Source organism: Amphiprion ocellaris, chromosome 24 (assembly GCF_022539595.1).
Source record: "Amphiprion ocellaris isolate individual 3 ecotype Okinawa chromosome 24, ASM2253959v1, whole genome shotgun sequence".
NCBI lineage: Eukaryota > Metazoa > Chordata > Actinopteri > Pomacentridae > Amphiprion > Amphiprion ocellaris.
Genome location: NC_072789.1, coordinates 21341553 through 21366360, shown reverse-complemented (window position 1 = coordinate 21366360; position 24808 = coordinate 21341553). Strand labels below are relative to the sequence as shown.

At 39.0% G+C, this 24808-nt stretch overlaps 1 protein-coding gene across 2 annotated transcripts in view; it reads right to left on the bottom strand.

Annotated features, from left to right (window-relative positions):
- The window catches only part of nlgn4xa (neuroligin 4 X-linked a), a 111549-nt gene that overhangs the window by 30648 nt on the left and 56093 nt on the right, over positions 1-24808 (bottom strand). For both annotated transcript variants that reach the window (XM_055008511.1, XM_055008512.1), the window contains one exon: positions 21414-21566. In XM_055008511.1, coding sequence (XP_054864486.1) covers positions 21414-21566 — 153 coding nt within the window. The remainder of the gene's footprint in view (positions 1-21413; positions 21567-24808) is intronic.

The following is a 24808-nucleotide window of genomic DNA, read 5'->3' as shown; positions in this document are numbered from 1 at the left end:
TGATATTATCCTAAGTGCTTCAGTGGGAGGTAAGTCTCTTTTTGGTTTTTGAAGATGTTTCATCTGTCATCCAAGAGCCTTTTTCAGTTCAAACCCTAAGAAGCCTTTAGGTTGAGAGATCTTCAAGAAAGAAACTTACCTACAACTGAAGCACTTACAGCTACCAGGACATGGATGGCTTACAGTCTACATGGAGATATTGACTGATATTATGTGAAAATAAATGTTTGCACCTAGAAAATTGGAGAAAAACAGGAGACAGATTGAAAAATAGTGAAAGAAACAGACATTTCTGGGTAAAATGAGAGGGAAACATGAGAAGTTGGGTTAGAACAGGGACCATCTTTTGGACCTAAAGAGGAACATAATTAAACCTACAGTTTGTAACTTGGCTAAAATTTGGCATTACATGCAACTCACAGCTTTCGAAAAGGTGGAAAATTTAGTCTTAAACATGCAAAATCAGCCTCCTGTCTTTGTGGTAAGTTAATCTAGGGTAAAGTACATATACACTTGCAAGCATGCAGAAAACAGAATATTGCCTTTGTTTGATTTGCACCTAAAAATGTAGAAAACACACAGGAAACATATTTTAAAAAGTCAAAGAAAGAGAGATTTCTGAACAAAATAAATGAGAAATGTATGAAATACAGGGTCAATGTGAGCCCAGAGTTAATTTTTTAGGCTTAAGGAAGAACATACTCAAACAAAACTTGAGCATTTAGCATTACATGCACCTCATATAGCTTTTGGAAACATGGAAACATGAATTTTGAACATGCAGAATAAGTTCACCCTCTTCATGCAAAGGCTAAGTTAGGCTAAAGTATGTCTGCACTTGCAAACCTGCAGAAAACTTTCTTTGGTTTGCACCTAGAAAATGTGGAAGCTACACAGGAAGCAGATGAAAAACAGTCAAAGAAACAATGATTTCTGGACAAAATAAGTGGGAAATATGTGAAAGATGGGGTTAATATGAGCCCAGAGTTAATATTTTGGGCCTAAAAAGAAACATACTCAAAAAAAACTTGAGCATTTGGCATTTCATGGACCTCATGCAGCTTTAGGAAATGTGAAATATCACTTCCCCCACTTCATGCTAAGCTAAGTTAGATTAAAGCCACCCTGGAACCAAATCTCTGTTCTGGATTCACAGAGATGAAATTAATATCGATCTCCTTATTCATCTCCGTGCGAGATGGCAAACAAGTGTATTTCCCAAAATACCAGTGTGTTCCTTTAAAATTTAAGCTTGGACGTGCGAAAGAAAATCAGATTCCTCCATTTTAATACCAGGTGTAAATATATTCCAGGTCTGTGGATCGTAGCAGTGAATTTTTTTTTGTTTTTAATGTGATCAAATCTCTGAGGTGGTTTGGATGAGATCTTCAGGTAGAACTACATGTGCTACTTGGATTTAATCCATTTTCACATGATTGGAATGTGATCGCCAGGGATACGAGGTATTAAAATGACTTCTATCTCCACCAATCTGTGACATCTGACTATTTTGAATGGCTGAAAACGGGTTATTTGAGGTAAATGATTGCGAAAATGAAGGAATATGAGGAGAATCCGAGTAGAAATCAAACGTCTACACATTTTGGAACGCCCTCAGCGACATGCTTCCGGGGAGGCAAATGCAGGGAGAAAGTCATGGACATAGAAGAGGGGAAAAGGGAGTAGAGAGAGTGTGCTGGGAGATATTCTGCTGCAGTGAGCCCCTCTCAGCTGTGGAAAAGTGCGATTGGTTACACATCCGTTCAGCCGGGGCGCTACCCCAGTCATCCACCAGCGTATGTTCATTAAATTCTGCAGAGCTAATTAGAATCTATTTGACATCCGTGGGGAGACATTTGCACAGCTTGCAGAACTGCACAAACAATTCACGGGCACAAGCAGCCGTGCACACTGCAAGCATTTTAAATGGGGGGAAAAGATGCCGTTGCAGCATGCAAGCGGTATTGTGCGGTAAGTAAATAAAGCGAGTGACTTAACTCGACTTGAAATGTCTCATTAGCTGTAGCTGTGCATGTAATGAAAGCGGTTTTGGCTATTACTCCTCCTTAAACAATAGAAGCAGCCCTGACAGCCAATATTTGTCATTGTTCATAGGTATTCTCTGACCACTGACTCACCTCCTCTGAAGAACCATCAGAAAGTAAAATTTGTGGGGGTTTTTTCAGGAGGTATCTTCACCGCTAAATTTGCCCCCTTCCAACCCAGATTAAAACAAAACAGTCTTTTCTCGATCACAAATCTGTCAAGAGGTGAATTTTGATGCAGATACACAGGGCGAGTAGTAATGCAGGACTCGCTTGGAGGCGCTTCTATTTAGTGCTACACATTCCAAAACAAATTTGCAATTAATCCAATTACCACAAACCAGCTGATGCGCAATGAATGTGAGACCTGTGAGTTATGGCCCCTGGAGGCGGCTGCCCACTCTGCATGCTTGGCAGAGTGCTAATAGCGGATCCAAATCCTCAAATTTCTCCCAACAGGGTTCATACATTTTAAATACTTCTACAGCATCAACAGGAAGACTTTTTTTGCATTTTTTGCGTAAATTGCGACAACAAAAATCAGCCAGTGTGACACTGACGATCAGAATAACAACACGCGCTGCAGCTGATTGAGAAAGCAAAAATATCAAGAGATGTTTTTCTTGCACTCATGGCTTCTTATAATTATGATCCAGCACCCCGTAATTACAAGAACTGCATTTCATAATTTAGAGAAAACTACTTCACGTCCTCTCATAATTATCTTTCCTTCTGTGTCAGCTGGGATGGACTGAAGCCCACCGAGGCCCTGAGAGAGATAAGTGAAAATAGATCTGAGTTTCATAATTATGACATCTATTTGTCATAATCACAAGAGAAAAAAAATAGCACTCCCACAGCTCTCCTGAACATTACATTTTGTCATGCTTTTACTTGTTATGTCACAGTTCTGAAATTCTCAATCTGAAATCTAGATAAAAATGAGGAAACAGCTTCCTAATTATGATCTCTGTGTCATAATTAGGACAGAATAATTTCAAAACAAATGTGTCCTATAATTGCAAAAACAAATGTTACAGGAGGTATTTGTTTTGTAATTTATGTTGTATTATTATATGATCAAAAAAAATACAAATTACAAGCTAAAGCTCATCGAGAGAATGCCAAGAGTGTCCAAAGCAGTAATCAAAGCAAAGGTTGGCTGTTTTGGAGTATAAAATATAAAACATGTTTTGACTTATTTCACACTTCTTTTTTTTACTACATAATTCTGTATGTGTTCATTTATAGTTCTGATACCTTCAGTGAGAATCTACATTGTAAATAGTCATGAGAATAAAGAAAAACCATTAAATGAGAAGGTGTGTCCAAACTTTTGACTCGGTAGATAGATACATCTGGGTAGGTAGGTGTACGTATCTCGGTAGGTAAACATATCTCAGTAGGTGTTCATATCTCATCTGGCCTGGGACTGCCTTGGGATCAGCAAGGACGAGCTGGAAACCGCTGCTGCCACTACAACCTGACCCTGTATAAGATGGACAGATGGAAGAAATGTAATTTCTTGCAGACAGGGTTGACTAACTGTCTCCTCCAGTCGGCTCTAAGCTCTTGAGCTTCCGCAAATATTATTTTTGATGAGGTATAAAATCCACAGTTCGGTGTCGGCTTGAACAAACCGGATCACCTTGAAAAACAAACCGCAGATTTGTTTCATCACGGTCCAGCTCGGAGTGTGAGATCAACATCCCGAGGCCTGGTAGCTCCGTGAGTGTTTGTCACTTCATAAATGTCAGCCGGGTAGTCAGACTGACCATGTGTGTTATTTCCTCCTTAACTTCCATCTGTGATGGCAGGCCGAGGGGCAGAGCTGCAACTCCAACATCATCAAAGCCTCGTCTTCGTAAGCCCAACATGTGAGACTGACAGGCCTGATGCAGAATCTCTGACAAAGCTGCTGCTCAACAGCCAGGAAAGAAGAGTCAAATGTGCAACCACGTGTCTGGTACACGAAAATAAAGATAAATAAAAAAAAAACAGGCCTACAGGGTGAGTTCCCCTTCAACATATTCTGTCTTTTCCCTGCCTTTGCCCCTCATAACACTCCCCGATGCTCCCCCTCCTCCCATCATGCAGCAGGGATGTCAGCTCCCTCTTAGGTTTCCAAATTGCTCCCGAAACTTAGCCAGCTATGGCGGATCTGCATTGGGCAGAGGATGGAATGAGGGCACACGAAGAGGAATAAGTTTCCAAAATGAAACGTGTAGATGTTTCTGTGCAAGATGGCCCACGGGAAGTAGACTTTTTAAACAGAGTGAAGGAGTCACTTAGGCATAGCAGGCGGATAAAAGCCGACCTTCAGGATAGAAGGACGACAAGGTGATTTTACCAATGATTTGATTATTGCTGCACAGATGTATGTGAGCTTTTTTTTTTTTTTTTTTTAAGTGTAGATGAGCTTCTTTGATCAAGATGCAAAGGAATTAATAGCAAAAATGAGGATTCAAATTAAAGCCAGAACTTCACACACATTTATTAGAGGACAGTGTTTCTTTTTACTGAGCTCATTACTGAGCATATTTTACATTCAGCATGAGATTAGATTTATTTTTTTCTGTGATTTCTTTCTTCCTTCCATCTTCTGTGCAATGATCTTCTCATTTCTAGCTCAGTTCATTACTTTCCTCTCCTCTTCCCCATTTCCCCCCCTTCCTGTCCATTTCTTTTTCATTCTACACTATAAAAAACTTTTTTTTTTACAGTGTAACAGTTAAATTAACCTAATATCTAGTGAAACCACTGACAACAAGTATTAATTTACATCTGTCAAAGAAAAAAAAAACAAATAAATAACAGGCCAAAACTGCAAATAGCATCCGGAAGCAGTATTTTTAACAATGGAAATCCATTCTGTCACTAAGTTAAATTCTGTTAACTATATTTTAATTTAAAAAAGCTAATTTATTTTTTAAATATTTGATGGTATCTGTCTAAAAATATGTGTAATAAGAATTGAAACATGGTAAATATATTCTTTGACAGATTGTTCCTTTTCAAGAAATTGCAGCTAATATTTAGTAGAATGATGGGAAAAAACACCAGCTGACATTGTACATATTTACATAAAATACTTTTTTTTTACTAACAATAATTAGTTATTTTCTTTCACAGCAAGTGCCTGTTAAATTATCCTGTTATACTGTAATTAAATCGCCTCATCTCCTGACACATATTTGCTGTTATTTTCTTTTTTCTATTGTAGTTTTTCACCATTCTAACAACTATATGTATTAATTTCTTTCTTATTATTTTCTCATTTATTTTCTCATTTTATTTCCTTTATTTTTTATTTTTACAGTGTATCTTTGCTGTTCCTCTTTGCTTTTTGTTCTCTATATTTTCCCTATTTTCATATATTGTGATTTCTTGTGTCATTCTCTCCTTGCATCCATCTGTTTTTCGTCGGTTTCTTCATTTATTCTGAAAGAATAAAAATCTTCTTTTTCCAACGTTGCTTTCTGTGCTTCTTCCTTATTTCCCTCCTCCTTCCTACATCTGGATTAAAACAAACCCTCTGATCTCCCTCTTTTTCCTGTTTTTCTCTTTTACGCAGCTTTTATGCTTGTCATTTTCCAGAATGGTGTCGATGCTTTAACTTAAAAAAAAAAGATCTGAATATTTCTTGAGCTGCAGCACAGATGCAAGGTGCAGCTTTGGTGTCATTCGAAACATTTTACACTTGTCATTTGGGGGAAACTGGCAGCAAAAAAGAGAGACAATTGGTGGAGATGTGGCAGGACCTGGCAGCGAAGCTTAACAAGCTTTTCCCTGCTCTGACCCCGGCTGGGCTCGGCCTCCTCCTTGGACTCCAGCCGGCATATTGCAGGGGTGTATGATGTGTGACAGAGCTGTCACAGGTATCAAGCCAACGAATCCACCAAGCGTGGGGAGGACAGGCAGGGAGGTAATGTGGTGGGGGGGATGCAGGGAGCAAAGAGGGAGGTGGATGAGTGACAGCTTGTCCAGGTGGGGGACAGCTGGGTGACAGTGATGGAGAGGGGAGGAGCTCCAACACACACTGCCATCATGTCCTCCCAGCTATTCTTTGCAGACTTTCTGTACTAGTTTGCAGTAAAAGCAGATTGCGTATATGTACTGTGCTAGCACACATCGCTGCTCAGGCTGGATCTGGGTCACAAGGCATTAAATCCCCTTGTTCATCAGCTGCCCTTACACACAACACACACACACACACTCTAACAACCCGGCTACCGTCACCTCAACACACACCATCTGTCCTCCAAAAGCCTGGTGATCAAATCCATTAGGGGCTAACGGGTCAACCTCCGCCGCGAAGCTGCCAGATGCACGTGAACCGGCCAGATGACCACGTTAACAATACAACACAATCAGGGAAGGTTTTACACTGTTGCTGTCAGACCACAAGAAAAAAACAACATAGGGCTGCAGCAATGATACACTATACAGATATAGAGTCACTTAAAGAGCTGGTTTTAGACAAATATACATGAGAAAAGCGCCATTTGTCACCAGAAAACAGTGTGGAATAATTAAAAATGGTGTCCGTTTACACATTCTTTGAACCTCAAAACACAGCGATGCATTTAAATAACATGCTCTCTTTAAGAAATTGCCAAGATTGCACCATTTACACCATTTCTGATTTTTGTACGGTTCTTGAATGTATCACATGTGGTATGATGTTCAGTTTTGTCGAAAAACTCTAAAAACTAACACAAAATGATGATGTTTCATTAAAATCACTTTATTTAAAATGTCTCTTAAAAATTCTCCAAAAATTAACCTTTCACAAGTCATGAAATACGCAGTCACGTGACAGAAATTCTGAGATTTTTTTTACCCCTAACCGTATCTTTTGATATGTCCATCCTTTACATCCCCTGACAAGTACCAGTTCAAGTCTTTCTTCATTCGACAAAGCCACATTTAATCGGTGGATGCAAAAAAATTATAGTTAATGTGATTTTCTATGTGTCCAGATTTTAGGGACACCCTGTACAGTGTATTTATGTATGGCAGCTTAGCATTCTTGATCCTGAAGAATATGTTGTGATTGGCTAACTGCTGGAAATGTCAATAAAAATCAGAGGATACAGATTGTAGAGAGACACAAAAAGCATGTCGGAAGGAAACATTCAGCAGAATTAGAAAATAAAGACTCTCAGGTGAGCAAAGGAAGCTCAACAGATCAGGAGGCAATAACCACGTTAACTGGATTTCCAGAGAGCAGCGTTTTATTCCTGCCAGTATCCACTGGCAAGCTCTGCCATAAAATGCTTCAGTTGTTCTGACGTTCATTCTCACTTCAGAAAATCAATCAAGGGAGATGAGAAAGTTGACCTTCAGCACAAAACAAGGGGAAAAAGAGCGCCAGCAGGAGGCCTTCTGTTCAACCAAGCCCGTATATACTGGTTGTGTCGGAGCTGCTGCGACACCACTCGAACAGCGGCCCAATCAAAATGCAGCCATGTAGTGTTGAAGTTCTGACACTTTTATGTGGAGGGTGAAGAAGGGGAGGGAATTCTATAAAATAAACAATCAATATCCATGATTACACATCAAATCGACTCCTTTCATCTCAGTGGTTATGTGGGACGAATCCAGGTAGTATTTAGATTCTAACGACAAACATAAATGATCATAACTCTAATACATTAAAGTCTGTGAATGTTTCGGCATATTTTGCCTTCTTCCGGTGATATTCAGGAATAAAAGACATCCATCTCTACCAGGTATTAACATGTAATATATATAAACATATGTAAAATGAACTATGGTGTTTCTCAGTGTTCAATTTTAGGTCCTCTACTTTTTTGTATATATTTCTGCTTGGAAATGCCATCAGTATACACAGTTATGCTGATGACACACAGCTGTACATCCTCCTGTCTCCCGATGACTCCAGGCCAACTGTTGCCCCTTTTAACTGTATTTTAGACATAAAACATTGATGGCAATGAACATTTTACAGCTCATCCAGAACAAAACTGAGGTCCATGAGATCAATGGAACTAAAGCTTAGAGACAAGCTTATCTCACAACTGCAAGCTTTGGTATCAAAACTGCCTTGCAAACAACTTAAAAATCTTGGACTCAGTAATCAATTTTGAGCCCTACATTAAAAATACAACCAAGATTGCTTTTTTTGTCACTTAAAAACATTGCCATATTACAAGCAGTCCTCTCTAAAATGAATGCAGAGTCACTAATACATTTGTGGGATTAGGGGTAGGGGGTTGCTTGTATTGTTTTATTGATACAGCATCTTATCCAGATCAGGAATAACACATGTTCAGATCTCAGCTTGGTATTAAGCGGAATACCAATAGAGAGATACACAATGCTTTAACGGTTAATTAGAACAAGCTGGAGTTGTTTTGAACCGTGGATTCTAATGATATTCACCAAATTGTCATTGATTACTGTAGCAATATTGGCAGTTGAACAAACTACTTTTCTATATTGAGATATCAATTACTGATGCATACGTCATGGCAATACTCTATAGGGTTGCACTGGGATCGAAGAATCAAATCACTAACAACAAATAAAGTGTGGATCCCAGGATTTACTGCAACCGGAAGGATGGAATCAACAAAAAAGAACATTAAAGCAGTTATTTTTTAACGATACTAAAGCAAAGAAAGGCAAGTGTGAGGATAAATGTGGATATATTTCTTGACAAAACTGGACTTTGCTGCTACAAACAGGCTAAGTGTTAATCTACAACCATGTGTGGGAGGGAGATCGCAGGGTCAACCACACCATTGTGCAGCTGAAGCAGATAGGGTTAGGGCTGCTTCACTCAATCTTCCACTGCTTCACTCAAGAGTACAGCAGTGGAAGATTGAACCTCCGACCTTCTGATCAGTAGGCATGATTTTAGAGTTCTCATTTTAGACTTTTTAATTTGTTCTCATGCATATATACATATATACTGTCCATCAGCTGTATAAACACAACCTGCAGTTCCTGACATTTTGTTTTATGACTGCTGTGAATCATGGCAGGTTTATCAGTTGCAGCAACAAGTGCATCATTTAATTATTTTTACTCAGTCGATTTCGAGCAAATGGTTTACTTTAGGGGAATTTTTATACGAGACCCACAGAACAAAGTGATTTTGATTAAATGTTACGAGTTTAGGGTTGGGTTTGGTTCTTTCAAGATCAGAAAAACAAGAAAAGCTATCATTAAATGTATCCAAAAATCTCAAAACCTGCTTTTTTGAAAGTTTGGCGCTGTGAATTGGCTATTAGGAGTCACTCAGGTTTTTACAAATCAAATATAACAAGTGGTTTAAAGGTGCTATTTTTTCCATTTCGCCCAACCTCTAGTCTTTCTGCTAAACGACTCTATCTCCGTACGACAACATGAACACAGTGTTGATCTTTGTATCACACTGAAATAAAGCAAATAAGAGTATTTCTCTAAAATGTTGATCTTTCTCCCAAACGTAATAACCCAAATCACTGTGAAAAACACTGTAACATGAAATCAAAGGCTGATGTAATGAGAGCTGCTGATTATTCAGGACGATGGTAGCGGCACACTGTCAAAAACACACACAGAGCACCATTTGTCATGTAAATGACTGTTTTGCCAAAGCGACAGATGACTCCGCTCAGCTTCCTCCCCTCACTCTCGTCATGCATACTGGCCAAAAGAAGCATGTTTTGTAGAGATTTTTTTTCTCTACTTGCAGCAGGATGTGAACTGCAGCTGCAGCCCTCTGCCTTTCTGTGTCACGTCACAAGACATCATGTCATCCTCTGACTCATGACCGGAGTGGATATCCACTGCTGACCACTGTCGTGAGATGGCCACGGTGACGGCACATTTCTCTCCTCACGTGCTGTCATTACTCCGGAACCGGAGGGAGGGGGGCGGGATTTGGACTGATAATGACCTCCTCACAGCCATGGCTGTCCTTGCAGAGATGGAGGAGTTATAAAGACGGAGGACGAGGAGGCGGCTGGGAGGCAGAGTGCCTTCCCTCTGGCTACTAAGAGACTAAAATAGAAAAGAATAATGCAGAATGAAACATGGGAGCATTAGAAAGGAAAATAACAACACAGATAATGGAGGTCAGTTGAGAGATATCCGACTTAAGATGTGTAATAAAACAATTCAGAACAAGGGTGAGGATGAGGTCCAGTTTGGCAACCTTTGAGTTGCATTTCTGCTTTTTCCAGATCATGTGGTTTTGTTGGCTTCATCAGGATGTGACCTTCAGCTGAATATGAAGCAGCTTTGATGAGAGTCAGCACCTCCAAATCTAAAGCTATAGTTCTCTGGCACAAAACCAGTGGATTTGCTCCCTCTGGGTTGGTGAGTTGCTGCCCCAAGTGCAGGAGTTTAGGTATCTCGAGATCTTGTTCATGAGTGAGGGTAAAATGCCGTGAGATGGACAGATGGTTTAGAACGACGTCAGCAGTAGTGCAGGTGTTGCACTGCACTGTTGGGATGAAGAGGAAGCTGAGTTGGAAAGCAAAGCTTTATATTTAGCAGCTGATTCCAACCCTTATCAATGGTCATGAGCTTTGTGTAGTTCCACATCATGAGGATGTAAGAAGCCAAAATGAGCTTCCTCTGTAGCATAACTGGGCTCAGCCTTAGATATAGGGCAAGGAGCTTGGAGAAGAGTCTCTGAATCTCATTTAGAAGCCTCCTGGGCACCTTCTTTTAAAGCCTTTCTGGGCACATCCAACTGGGTGGAGACCAAAGGGTAGTGCCAGAATTTGCTTGAGGGATTATATATTTCATCTGGCCTGAGACCACCTTGGAATTCCCGAGGAGGAGCATGAAAATGGCGGACCAATGGAAGGCCTTGCTTAGCCTGCTGAAATAGCAACCCAACCCCAGATGAGCAAAAGAAAATGGATGAATGGATGGACGAAAAAATGTCAGAGACTGACCTTTGTACCAAAAACACATGGAGATTAAACACGTCAATTATGGCAGATGAGATAATGAAAAAATGTAAGTCTGTTCCCTTAAAAAGTCAAAAGTTTGTAGTGGGTTTGGTTCCAATGTGGCTGTAGAAACACCTGACACATATACTAAAAGTCCATTATATAGTTGGGTCTCCATCAACTCCTGAGAAAAATATCTGTCTATGGTTGCTAAAGTGTTTAACAACTAGTCACTGTACTCTCAAAACAGGTGCCTGCTGATAATTATCTGTGATTTCACTATAACAAATGAACTTTTTCAATTTTCACACAAGCCGTCATGTGATGCTGCGTAAAAATCTTCCTTCCAGTCATTATAAAACAAGACGCTATAACCTCTGAAAGCAGGAAGAACACATCCTGCCTCATACAACATAAACACTAAATTCATACATTCCATTGATTCAGCTCACCCACAGGGTTTGCTTTTTCAACCTTATTTACTCTGGTATCACTACCTTATGTTGGCCAATTCCAGCTGTTGAAAAGACTATTGATTAGTAAGCCGGCGCACTGTGTCGACTCTTTTCTACTTGAGCTATTTTTGTGCACATCGCCAACATATTATTCCTGCCAAATATACTGCTCAGACTTTGCATGCTGCCAAACCACCAAGGTGTGGAGTCTTCAAGCCCTCTGAAGGCACCAACATTTTTAAATTCTATTGCTCGTATCAACATGCAACAAATCCTAACATGTGCTGTTACAAGAAAATCTTCAATATTCCCCATGTATGTTTGCTGTTATTGCATAATTTCTATAACATATGTCTATAGCTCCTTCAGATTCATAGATAATTGCAATGAATGTGATGTCATTTTGTCTTAGTTTTACTGTCAGTATCTTCCATCCTTCCCATCTCCGGTGCCGTCTTATGAATAACTCTGATATCTATCAACCATTCTGAAGGACAAGGTTACTAAGCAGATGTCTGTATTTTCTTGAAGGTGTCTGTTTTTATTTAATAATCCCACAGGTTATTGAGAGTCCAGGTAATTCCAGCTGATTGGTGAGCAGCCGTTTTGACATCCTCTCTCTCGGATCTTCTTCACATTTGTCTCATTTCTGAGACATTTCCCTCTCAGGGCCACTGACTCATCCAAAGTAAACAATATACAGCGTCAGTGTCAGAAGGAAGATGTCACATTTTTCCTATCATGCTTTGACAGCCTGAAAGTGATGTAGAAAATATGATTTGTCAAAAAGAAAGCTACCAAATGATACAGCATCCTATTTTAGAAGATATACCAAAGATCTAAGGATTAGAAGTTGCCATTATTTCAGATCTTTAAAAAAAAGACTTTGGTTCAATACCCACTGGAAATTTCTACCTGAGGCAACTAAGAGCACAAAGTTATTAGGAAATTGTTTACTTGGGTAACAAAGTGAGAAGTAATGCAATTTTCTCATAGACTTCTATACAATTTCATGTCTTTTTGCAACCAGAGCAGTCGCCCCTTGCTGGCTGTTAGAAAAAATGCAGGTTTAAGGCACTTCCATATTACTTTTTTATATCTGGGGAATATGTGAATCTGTGGTTTTTAGACAGAACAAGGATTGTTTGGTGTGTGTTTTGTTTTTGTGTCATGTCTCTGTCTTTGCAAACCAAACATTTCATCAAACATCGATAATTTTGTTTGAATTTTGTCATACCGAGGTTATGTAGATATGAAGTTATGTTTAAAAATATGATGTACTGAAACTGTAAAAAAATAAAAACTGACACTAGAAGGCCAAGAATGTTTTCGTGCAATGCCTAAAAGAAAAGAATTGTGTGATGACAAGAAGACAGCCATCTCATTACACTTAACAATAAGAGAAACAGCAAGAGAGCCATTGCTAACTGTCTTGAAACCAACAAACAACATCTATTAGAACCTTAAGGAGAAAACACAGCATGAGCTACAAAAAAGAGGCAGAAAACAGCAATCAAAGTGGTCTAATAATTATTTCCAAAGCTGTGTGTTACTTCATGTGTTCTTTTAAACTGTGCATGGTGTTATGTTGTGTTATAAATGATGTTAAGATGAATAAAATGCTAGTTCTGTTCCAAAACACCACTCACATAAATCAGTTATGTGAGTACAATGGTAGGTAAGCTGAGTTTGACCTTTTTTTTCGCCCTCTCATTGGTTTGTAGCAAACAGAGAGCAATGCAGCAACACATCTCCATCATTAGTCATCTCACATCTGGCCACAATGGGAAATGGGGGGGTTGGAAGTACAGAAAATGGAGATGGCCATGTGCCTCTGACAGACACTAGAGCAGAGTAAGGAAGCCGACTGTCACTCTGGCTTCGGTGACAACTTCCTGAGGCCAAATGGCACTTGGCGTTATCCAGCACCCCAAAGCTGGAACCAGAATCTTTACATACTGATGACCCTCTGCAGCTCCAGTGCAAGATGCAACCTGTGGGCCATAATGCAGAGGAATGGGGCATGTTTCTGATGCTGCTCCATAGCTGCCCTCCTCTAATGCTGTCCTTCTTGCCTCCAAAGTGTGCAAACCCCAACCTGAACTACTGACGTTTAGGCAGACACTGACAAAGACCTCTGCATTGAAGGTTTTATATAGTGCTACACACAAGTTGCAGAGAGGCTGTTGGAAAGGATGCACTTAGAATCAGATTGCCAAGGTTCTCATTACAATCCCTAACTGGGGTTTAGCTAATAAAAGCACCTTAATTTAAGACCCCTTCTGATTAAAATCAACTGTTTTTTTTAACCTTTTCGATGGAGACGTAGCAAGTTTTGTTTGTCTTGAATTTGATCAAAGTCGGAGTCTGAAATCTGAATACCGTTTTCCCAGATAATACTTTAAGTCTATTAAAGATAACTGAATCCAGTGTATATGCTTGACAACTGAAGAGCTCTGTGATTCACGCAAAAAAAAAAATCTGTATTTGCTCTAAAAGAAGATGCGGGAGTTTGGCTAGCAATAGGCACCATGACGGGGGCATCCGTGATACTTAATACTCTCCAGCTGGAAAATTCTAAAAATACATCTTGATGCGAGTTATGTTCTCCAATTTTGACATGTGACAGCTGATGAAAACAAAAGGTCAGACTGAGAAAAAAGCAGAAGCCGATAATTAAAAAAATTCCATAACTGGTCCAGATATGGCTCACTCCAGTTCTTGTCTTTGGCTTATGTAAGAAAAGCACATTGATTTAAGATCCCTTCTTATTAAAATCAACAGTTTTTTTAACCTTTTCGATAGCAATGCAGTGAGTTTTCTTTGTCTTGAATCTGATAGACGTCAGAGTCTGAAGTCTGAAAATTGTTTTCCTTGATAATCCACACTTTAAGTCTATTAAAGGTATTCAATTCAATGAAGCACATTCACTTGACAACTGAAGAATTCTTCTTTTCTTAATAAAAAGAATACATTCTTGTATCTGCTCTACAAGAAGACAAAGGAAGATGTGGTAGTTTGGCTAGCAATGGGCACTATGACAGAGACATCTATGACACTTAATGCCCTCCAGAGACAGCTGAAATATTTTAAATAAAGCATCCTGATGCAAGTTATGCTCTCCAATTCTGACACGTGGCAGATGATGTAAACAAAAGGTCTGGCTGAGAAAAAAGAAGATACCATTAATTTTTTTTTTCTTAAATTGCAATTGGTCGTAGCATTCCTCAGGACAACATTAAGGAACCGATCCTGTCAAATTGCAGGTTGGAGCTTTATCATGCGTATATTATTACGTATCACTGTTTTTCTGCAGAAGAGAAAAGAGGACTCTAGATCTGCACATTCTAAAAGATACATTGGTATACAATTACATATAAGCCATTCCAAGGCATGAACAGTTTATTTTCATAAAGACGAAGAGAAATATGTAACCATGATGAGTTTTGGGGGGGTTATTCACTTCATTTTTACTGAAAGATTGCGTTTTTTTAGTTAAACTTGGAATAGATTTTTGCAGCTACCTAGGGGAAGCTCCAACTTTAAAACAAATCCTCACTAACCTTGAATAAAATGCAACTTGTAAGTAATTCATCCCTGCCTTATTAAAAACACCAGTAACTCACACATCCATCTTGCCGTTGGTTGAGTAAATAACAAACCCTTGCTTGGTGCCAGACTTATTCTTTACACTCTGAGCTGAGTCATGCAAGACAGTCTCCAGTTGCAGCTTAATGTTTGCCACAGAGAGCTGGTGTACACTGTTCTGCAAATAACAAGGAAGAGAAAGCAAGTTTGGCTGGTTCTTTCCTCGCTGCATCATTTTGTGCATGTACCGGATGCAGTGCTGCTGTTGTACCTTTCACTCGACCAGAGGAACGTGAGCTGAGGGAAACAGCGTCAGTGATACAGCCACTGACAGCTGTCCAGCAGGGTGTGTGAGGTTAAAACGGTGAAGGCTGACGAGTGTCTGATGGCTTCTCACGCCTCCTCTCCAATCAGGCTGTCGGCACGAGCACTATCGGAGGCAGCTCGGCCTGCAGAGCGCACTGTCCCTCCACACAAAGTGTCTCGCTTCAGCCCCGGTGTCACGCTGTTCGCACACTCACTGTGCCACGTCGCACATTAACACCTCCCCAACAGCAGCTGGAGGTATCAGCTTGAATCGTCCGAAGTGCAACAACCAGGAATTTAGTGATGAGGGGACTGCTGTGTTTATGGACATTTAGCAGGCCATTCTCGCTCTGTCAAAGCCATCCATCCTCATTTTCCTCTCATTGGATGTTCTTTTGCCAGAAATTGTCATTGCAGGATGAATGAACGTGTTCAGAATATATTAGCGAGAAGATTTTTCTTTCATGGGGCAACTCTCAATCTCTAGTGTGGAAGAACTTTGGTTTATTGCAACTTGATGTTTTAGTGAGGGACTAGCATCATTTCAGTTTCAGTTTTTATCCCAATTAATTTTCCTCCTCTCAACTTATGCATCTTGACTTATTAGACTTTGTTGTAGCAATGTCACCGTGTACCCAGATCTCATCAGTTCAGTTCTTGCTTGAACATTTTACCTCCACTGTTATTGTTCCACTTTTACAGCCGCTGGAATGGACTTGAAGGAGCTAACTCTATACATGTGTGCGGTTGGTTGTATGTTTATATTATTGTAGCATGGTTGCTGTGAAGACAGTCACAAATCATGAGCTAAATGCTGCTGTGCATGGACAATAAGACTGCAAATTTTAAACAATTTTCTCAACCAATAGTTGGCAGCTTGATCAATCAATAATCAATTATTTGCTAAAAACTAAATGAGGTCCAGTGGATATTATTCTATATGAAATTTGAGCTATTTAAATCATTGGACATGGGATGTAAGCATTAGATGGTTTCATCGGCAACTTGGCTATATGATCACTGTCATAGCAGACTTTGGTTTATCTTGAATAAGTAAAACCTGATCGGAGCACATTAACCACCACATAAGTGTTTGTCATGGTGCTCGTTGCTCTCTATTTGAAAACACCGAATGTACCGTCGTAAGATATTCCTCCTGGTGGTACTACAGCTAAATGTACTGCACATTGTCTGATATGTGAGCCATGATATTTAAAAATACTTTAACTGATAATAATTATATTGTCATCCTCACCCTGTATGTGATCACTGTGCATCTTTGTATTGAGTCAGTGGGCTTATCATAGCCACTGTAGATGGTTTTTGTCCCTCAAAGCAAAGCTAACAGCTTAACATACGACTGTGCAGGAAACTTTAGAGAAATCTCTGTTCTTCAGGCTGTGATTAGCTCTGTACTGTTCACCAACTGGTTTTCACTCCCATGCCACTTGTCTCGTTTTCATCTCACAGACATATCAGTTTCAGCACCTAATGAACACATTTCCACAGCAGTGTGTGTTTAATTGTGCTTTCATGTTAAAAGCTCTCCACCAGGCATTATCAGACTTTCATAGTATAGTATTTGTGGCAGTTAAATGACCTATTATGACAAGATTCCTGTTGCCCTCCGCCGACTCATCCTCAGATCTATTTAGAAATATGCCTCCTGTAGACAGCAATGCAAATTGACGGATTTTTGCCAGCGAGGTAATTCATCCTGATTGTAGCAAGTCAATAAGGTCCACATGAGGCAGCACCTCTCCAGCATGTTGTCAAGGTAATCAAGGCCTGTTGTTGTGCTGTGCAGTTCCTGTTGACAGCCATTCTCAGGGCACAAGTGGTTCACAGAAATGAGGGCAAAAAGCAGCAAATCTGTCATTAGCTGGCATTGTTACACCTTCCAAAGACAGAAACAAGAACTCCTCTTATGTGAAATCTATAAAATTAGCAGTCACGACACAGGATGTCTGATAGCCTGAGTTTTCTCACAACACCACTCTATAGCACACCTAATGAGAACAAAAGGACCAGAATGACCTGCACCGCTCAACGCTGTTAAGTTTGGTCTTAAATTTTCTTACTTTTCTGCCACAGATGACTTCCCCCCTGAGATGAGCACAACAAAAGAATCTAATATGAGCTGACTGGGTGCAACTACAGTGTGTCAATTACTGGAGATGGAACAGAATTTTCTGTCAGAGCTGCATATACGTTGGAATTTGGGGACAGATGTGTTTTTTTTCCACATCAAAATCCGCAACCCAATAACATCCCCATGTCTACATTGCCATTCTGGTTTTCCTATTATTTTCCCTTCTCCCTCCTCTCTTGTCTTTATCTGTATTCTCATCTGCATTCTCTCTCACTCTTGGCTCATCTCTCTTTTCCTCTCCGCAGTGCACACTTTTCCAGAACACCTTTTCCCCCCGGCTCTCAGGCAACTAAATATAGTGACTGGTGCAGACAGCTCGGCCTTATAACAAATGGTAAGCAGAGCAGAGCAGAGCTGGCAGCATGTGCATAAAGATCTGGCTTCACTTCGGTAGACAATGAAGCACATAGAAGCAGAAAAAGCACATGACAGAAACGTCCAATTTACAGCTGCAAACAATGGACATGAAGAGAAATTTACATCTAATGCCAGAATCTGTGTTCACTGTAAAAACTGTCAAACCATGACAGTAAAAATCTGTCAACTCTAAAACAGTCTGATACAGTTTATATAACATGGAATCAATGGAATAAATAAGTTAATCAGGAAAAAATATTTTTTTTTGTTTTTTTTCCCCTTTAAAAAAATACATTTCCCTATTCTTGCAGTTTTTAATGAACTGGAGAAAAACCTTCTCTAGAATCACCAATACTAATTCATAGATATTCTGCAATTCTTTATTCAGCACAATCAGCATTCATTTGATTAAAGCCAATTTAAATGCATCTTCTTGTTGGCTGAGGTGTTAATACTTACAGTGGTGAAGAATCATTCCATTACTCTGCATTAACTGTTTAATTTGGTTTCTATATTAAAAAGCGCACATGAGCTTCAAGTTGTTTTCAGTGTCTATAAACTGATTTGTGGAAGACATTTTAGATTGACTGTATGACGGGATGCACAGTTGGCTCAGCATCCAAATCCAGGCCTATAAACGCCACTCCACTTTCTATTATATTTATTGTCTCCTGTAAGTCTTCTAAACATTACGAGATAAATTACAAAGTATACAGCAAGACGTGCCTGATAAAATATGAAATATGTTCACAGCTGCTGCTACCCAAGTCTTGCCAGCTTCATTCAGTTGGTTGTATTTATCTTCTAAATTTCTGCACATGAACTCTCGAAAGATGTTTCACCATGTGGTATTCATCTTCTAACAACTTGCTCCTCTGTGACCCATTTTTGAGCCATGTTGCATCAACTTTAGTGATCAATTATGCCTTATTTTTCTTGCAATTTGTCTAATCAGAAAACACTGCCTGCAGTTCAGCTGAATATTCAACTTCTTTTTTTGTCACGTGATTTTTATTCATAGCAAAGTCGGTTATGGTTTCCTGGTTGTGCTCAAAAGTGCAGGATTTTCACTGGATCTGTTTAGTGCAAATGACAATATTTTTGGGATTAATTTTCACAACAGAACTGGATCCTATGCTTGATAAGTTCAAGGGATGTGGGAAAGTTGAACATCAGAGAATTTTGTCAGTTTTTTTTTTTTTTTAACAGTTTCTGGCTCCTATAAACTTTGCCTTTTCAAAGGTTCAACACTACAATCTTCATTACCATTATGGATCTTATCACAACACCAAACATAATCTGATCGGCCAGATACAAGTTAATAGATGTCCACAGTGTGTACGACGTTTTGTGCCATAACACAACAGAAAAGCAGCATTGCTTAACATTAAAAGACCCAAAACAAATTAAAGCTGCAAGCAGCGTTGGTTGGGTCCTTGCATCCTTGCTGGTCAGCGAATCCAAGCATGTCTACCAGGTGGTTCTGCGACTGAGAGTGTATGTTGGCTTTTGTATCTGATGAAGGCCAGACTGTGACCACACATGTAAAGTTTCAGGCAGATTGGAGCATGTACAGGCTGGTTAGACAGTACTTCCTGTTTCATGGCAAAACGCTGAAAAGTCTGCCGGCCTACATTTCTACACTGTCAGACTTTTGATAATTTTTGATCACCCATGTCTGATGTACATCCTGGCCAAATTAGAGCTCTCTCAGGGTTACCTTGTTTGAGTTTATAGCTTTTGAAAAGTCCAAAAATGACCCCAAATCATCCACAGTATGACACATAATTCAAAATAGCTGACTTCCTGTTTTACGTGTCTTGACGAGTTACATATGCCTACCAAGTTTCATGACTCTAGGTCACACGTACTGGTCGTATTAAATGCTTGGAATTTTGTGTGCCACTACTCTAACATATCAAATTTTTCACCGGTCCTGATGTGTGTGCAAAGGTTCACGCATTTTCAAGTATTTTTAGGGCCTCAAAAATGCATTTATTTCGTCTGACAAAGACAGTATAATAATAAACCCATGGGTTCCAATAGGGTCTTCGCACCCTTGGTGCTCGGACCCGAACTACAACAGCATTACTAAAAGTCCTTTCCTGGCTGTAGTAACTTTGCATCCAAAGAAAATTACGAACCAAAAATCAGGTCGAAAAAATACTTGTGTCTTTAACTTTTTAACCATTGCAAAGCAGGGGCCTTAGCTATAACCTTTGAATTTAAACTATCCAAATCTTAAGTAGTTCATTTGCTGCTAGTTTGCAGACTTTGACTTTGTTTTTTAGGTATTTTCTCACATATTACCTTTGCATTGTGCAAATGTGCCAAAAAAAAAAAAAAAAACGGACCACTTTTCAGAGTCTTCTTAAACAGCCCTGCACAGGATCATAATTTACAGCAGCTTGTGAATTCAGCAGCATCTTCGCCCATTTATGTCACCCATGTTCATAAATATCCAACTATATTCATGAAAAGAAACTGCAGTTCTGGCTCAGGCTCAGTGAATCTGCCCCAGGGGGGATGAACTCCACTTCCAGCCACCATTTAGGCTTCAGAGGCAGTTCATTAATGTGAGATTTTTATGAAGAGAAAGACAGGTTCGTGCCAAGTTAGAGGCAACTGCTGGTGAAATAGGCTTTCTGAGACACAAGTGCTTTTCAGCTGCGGCACAACAATGAAATGTTCTGACCGAAAATGGCCACAGTAGACAGATTTCAATATAGAGTGGCTAAAATTTCTTTCCCTCAAAACATTTGATGCTATCAGCCTCCTCTCAGACATCCAGAAGCCAAACTTTTATGTCAAAGGCAAGATAAAGTATCCCCGTGTGAGCCAGAAACTACTTTCATCTTACAGAGGGGGAACAAAATATGATGCACAGCACTGTGGTGGAGATCGCAGCGGATCAATTTTCCAAGGATTTTTTTTTCTTTTTTTTTTTTTTTTTTTTGCTGCTTGATGTTTGATTCTCCAGAATGATTAAAGTAATTGAAAAAAGCTACAAGTGCAAAAAAGAAATCTTTGTTTAATTTGCATGTGCTTATCTTGTGCCATGGGGGTCATTTAAGGCTGCACTGAAACACAGTGGTTTGTTATGAGGAGAAGAATGCAGGAAAATGTAAAATACCTCCTACGTGGCCTTTAGTGGCTGACTGAAAGTAGGAAAAACAAAAAGCATGATAGCTGGAGGCGGAAAAACCCCAGAAGCCACGTCTGCAATCAAGAGCGCTGCATCAAATACACTGCCTGTCCAAAAAAAAAGTTGTACATTCTAGTATTTCATTGGACCGCCTTTAGCTCTGAGACACACGTTCACTGTGGCATCATTTCAATAAGCTTCTGCAAAATCACAACATTTATTTCTGTCCAGAGTTGGATTAATTTTCCACCAAGATCTTATATTGATGATGGGAGTTCAAGTAGCATTCAGACTGTAAGTCCAGTTTAATTAAAGATTGTGAACTGTAATAAAAAAGAGCTTAGGAAGGTTTCTGCCATCCACCAGCAATGTTAGCTCCAGCTTGACCTCAGACTCATTAAATCAGTCACATTCTGCTACAATTAAAGCCCAGATCTTTGGACTTACCCAGAACTCCAAGCCGGTAGTTGATCGTGATGACGATGACGTTGCCGTAGCTGGCCAGGATGCTGCCATCAATCATGTTGCCGGTTCCCTCCATGTAGGAGCCTCCATGGATGTAAACCATGACCGGCTTCAACCCGTTCTCATCGTGGATGTCTGCAGAGAAGAATGAATCAATGTGTGCAGTGGAAATTTTGACAGCATGCTGTGACAAAGAATTCTTAAAAGTGAATCCACAAGAAAGACATTATTTTAGCACAAAATTTACAGTGAAAAACTGTCAAACCATGACAGTAAAAATCTAAAACAGTCTGATACAGTTTATATAACACTGAATCACTGAAAAGAAGTTAATTGAGAAGTATTTTTCACATTTTTTTCTCTTGAAAAAATACATTTCCCTTCTCTTGCATAGTTTTTTTTAAATGGAAAAATATTAAATACTGTAATTTTGCATTTATTTCTCCAGAAGAATAACATTTTTCAAGGTTATAGCAAATATACATACTGTTGTGCTGATAATGGAGTAACATGGCAATTTTTGTATTTATTTCAAATAAAAAATACAGTTTGCACCTTATGTTAATAAAGGATATATGCTTTAAAATTTATGAGAGCTATAACATTAGAATTTTATAACTATAATTTGTGCATGTATGTCATGCTAAAAATACATATATTAATTGTTAAATACACTAACTGTTATGCTGGTTATGGAAAAATGCTTTAATATTTGTATCAGGTCACAAAAACTTTATTTTATAGGTATTTCCATGCCAATTTTTTATTATTTATTGACTGTAAAATATTATTTTTATTATTTATTTACTGTAAAACATGGAATGAAGCACTTTTTTTAACTGTAAAATCAATAGCATCAATCCATTTCTTTAATGTACATGAAGAAAAAAGACAGAAAACAATGTAAAAGTGTTTAAATGTTTAAATTTTTTGAGATTTAAGTATTGTTAAAGATAAGTTGGTTCAGGTTGTTCAGTCATTATTTTTCACTTCAGGGCAGTGGTGGCACAATGGTTAAGTCTCTGGACTACTGATCAGAAGGTCAAAGGTTCAAGCCCCGAGGTGGCCACTGTTGGGCCCTTGAGCAAGGCCCTTAACCGTCCCTGCTCCAGGGGGCGCTGTACCGCGGCTGACCCATCGCTCTGACTCCCCCAGTTGGGGAGAGATGCAAAAATCAGAATTTCCCCTTGTGGGATTAATAAGTGATAATAAAAAATAAAAATAAAAAAAAATATTTTCAGATGTACAGTTATATTGAAAGTTGTTTATTAATAAATGTCAAAATGTTTCTGAACCGTACTGAATTTATTTGATTTGATGGTCAGTTATTGATTATCCAATCCAACTTTATTTGTATAGCACTTTAAACTACCACAGATTGAACCAAAGTGCTGTACATCCAGAACAATACAAATAAAATCAGAAATACACAATAAAAGCACTAAACACATAAAAAACTGACAATAAAAGCACTAATAATAAATAAAATCAAGAAATACACAATAAGGGCACTAAAAACAAATAAAATCAGTGTCTCATGTCGGATGGAAAGCCAGGGAGTAGAAGTGTGTTTTAAGATGAGTTTTAAAAATGGACAGTGAAGGGGCCTGACTAAGGTGCAATGGCAATTTATTCCATAAGATTAGAGCAACCACAGAGAAGGCTTCCGCTTAGAGTTTGGTGTGAATAGGAGTAGCTGATCAGCTGACCTAAGCGACCAGGCAGGAGTATAATGGTGAAGCAGCTCAGACCATTTAAAGATTTAAAAACAAATATAAGGATTTTAAAATGGACTCTAAAATGTACAGGCAGCCAGAGGAGAGGATGTTCTCTTCTCCGTGCTCCAGTTAGAAGGTGTGCAGTTGCATTCTGAACCAGCTGGAGACGTGAGAGAGACAACTGGCTGACTCCAACATAAAGAGCATCACAATAGTCCAGCTGAGACGAAATAAAAGCATGGACTACTGTCTCAAGGTGCTGCCTAGAGAGGAAACATTTCACCTTTGCCAACCGCCTTACGTGAAAAAAGCTGGACGTCACGACTGACCGAATTTGACTGTCCAGTTTAAAATCCCTGTCCATTATAAAACCCCGAGTTGCAACTGTGGGCTTCGCATACATTGCCAAAGGGCCAAAGTCACCACAGAAGGATTCACAGGATCCACTGGGACCAAACACCATCACTTCTGTTTTCTTTTCATTAAAATACAAGAAATTCAAAGCCATCCAAGCTTTGATGTCATCAAGACATGCCAGGAGTGGTTTAATAGAAAAAGCATCCCTCCGCTTTAAAGGAACATATATCTGATGTTAGTAAAATAATATAAATAAAAATACTACATTTCAGGTAAAAGTCCTGCATGAAAAATCATAAATAAGTACATAAATATTAGCAGCAATATATAGTGAAATTATTAAAGTAGAAATTCCAGTTAGGTCCTTCTGTCTGATATATTTTTATATATGACATCATTGTTATTAATAGTGAAGCTTTAATGCTTCAGCAGCTTGTTACTGTTGTAGCTGCTGCAGATGGAGATAGTTTAAATTACTTTATGTACAGTTTACTATGCAGATAAATTTGAGGACTCATCGCATGATCGATGGAGGAGGAAGGAAGAAAAAACTCAATTCTGATTCAGTTTTTAGACGTGCTTATATACTGGATTATTTGAACATTTTGTTGAAACAAAACAACAGTGTGAGAAGCTTAGAATGAAAAATCACTATTCGGTGGAGCTTTTAACAATTCAGACATCCGAAATGTGAACCCAACCACACACTGCTTTTTGCCAGAAGCCAAAAAAAGGTTGCTTCATCTTGAATGTTGTGTTGTATTTTAAAAGCTTGTTGCATTATCCATTATGTAAAGTCTCCAACGTTAAAGCAACTAAAGCTGGCAGATAAATGTGGTGGAGCAGGAGGTGTGCGTTCCCTTCTGAAATGTTGTGGAGTAGAAGGACAAAGCGCAATAAATACGCTGGCAGAATTTCCTCTTGGCTTGTGTTTGGGCCAGACGGCATTCAGGGTTACAATGCAGTTAAGGATGGTAAATACCAGCGTTATTGACATAAATATATAATACAAGAAAGAAAACTAAATTGTGTGAGATTTGAATAATGACTATTCTGCTCAATGAACGCCTCTGTCTAAAACGTAACACTTAACATGACATCTAGTCATCTACGTAATTAAACCCTCAGCTGCACGATTTCCCACAAAACACTTTCCTGACATGGAAATGTGAAAATTGTCAAAACATTTTACTACATTTTAACAGTGTTTTCCCCTAAAATGTTCATTTGGTTGGTAGAGATATCCAGCGTCAACAGCTACAAATAAACAAATTTAATAAACATCTGGTGAATTAGCGAGGA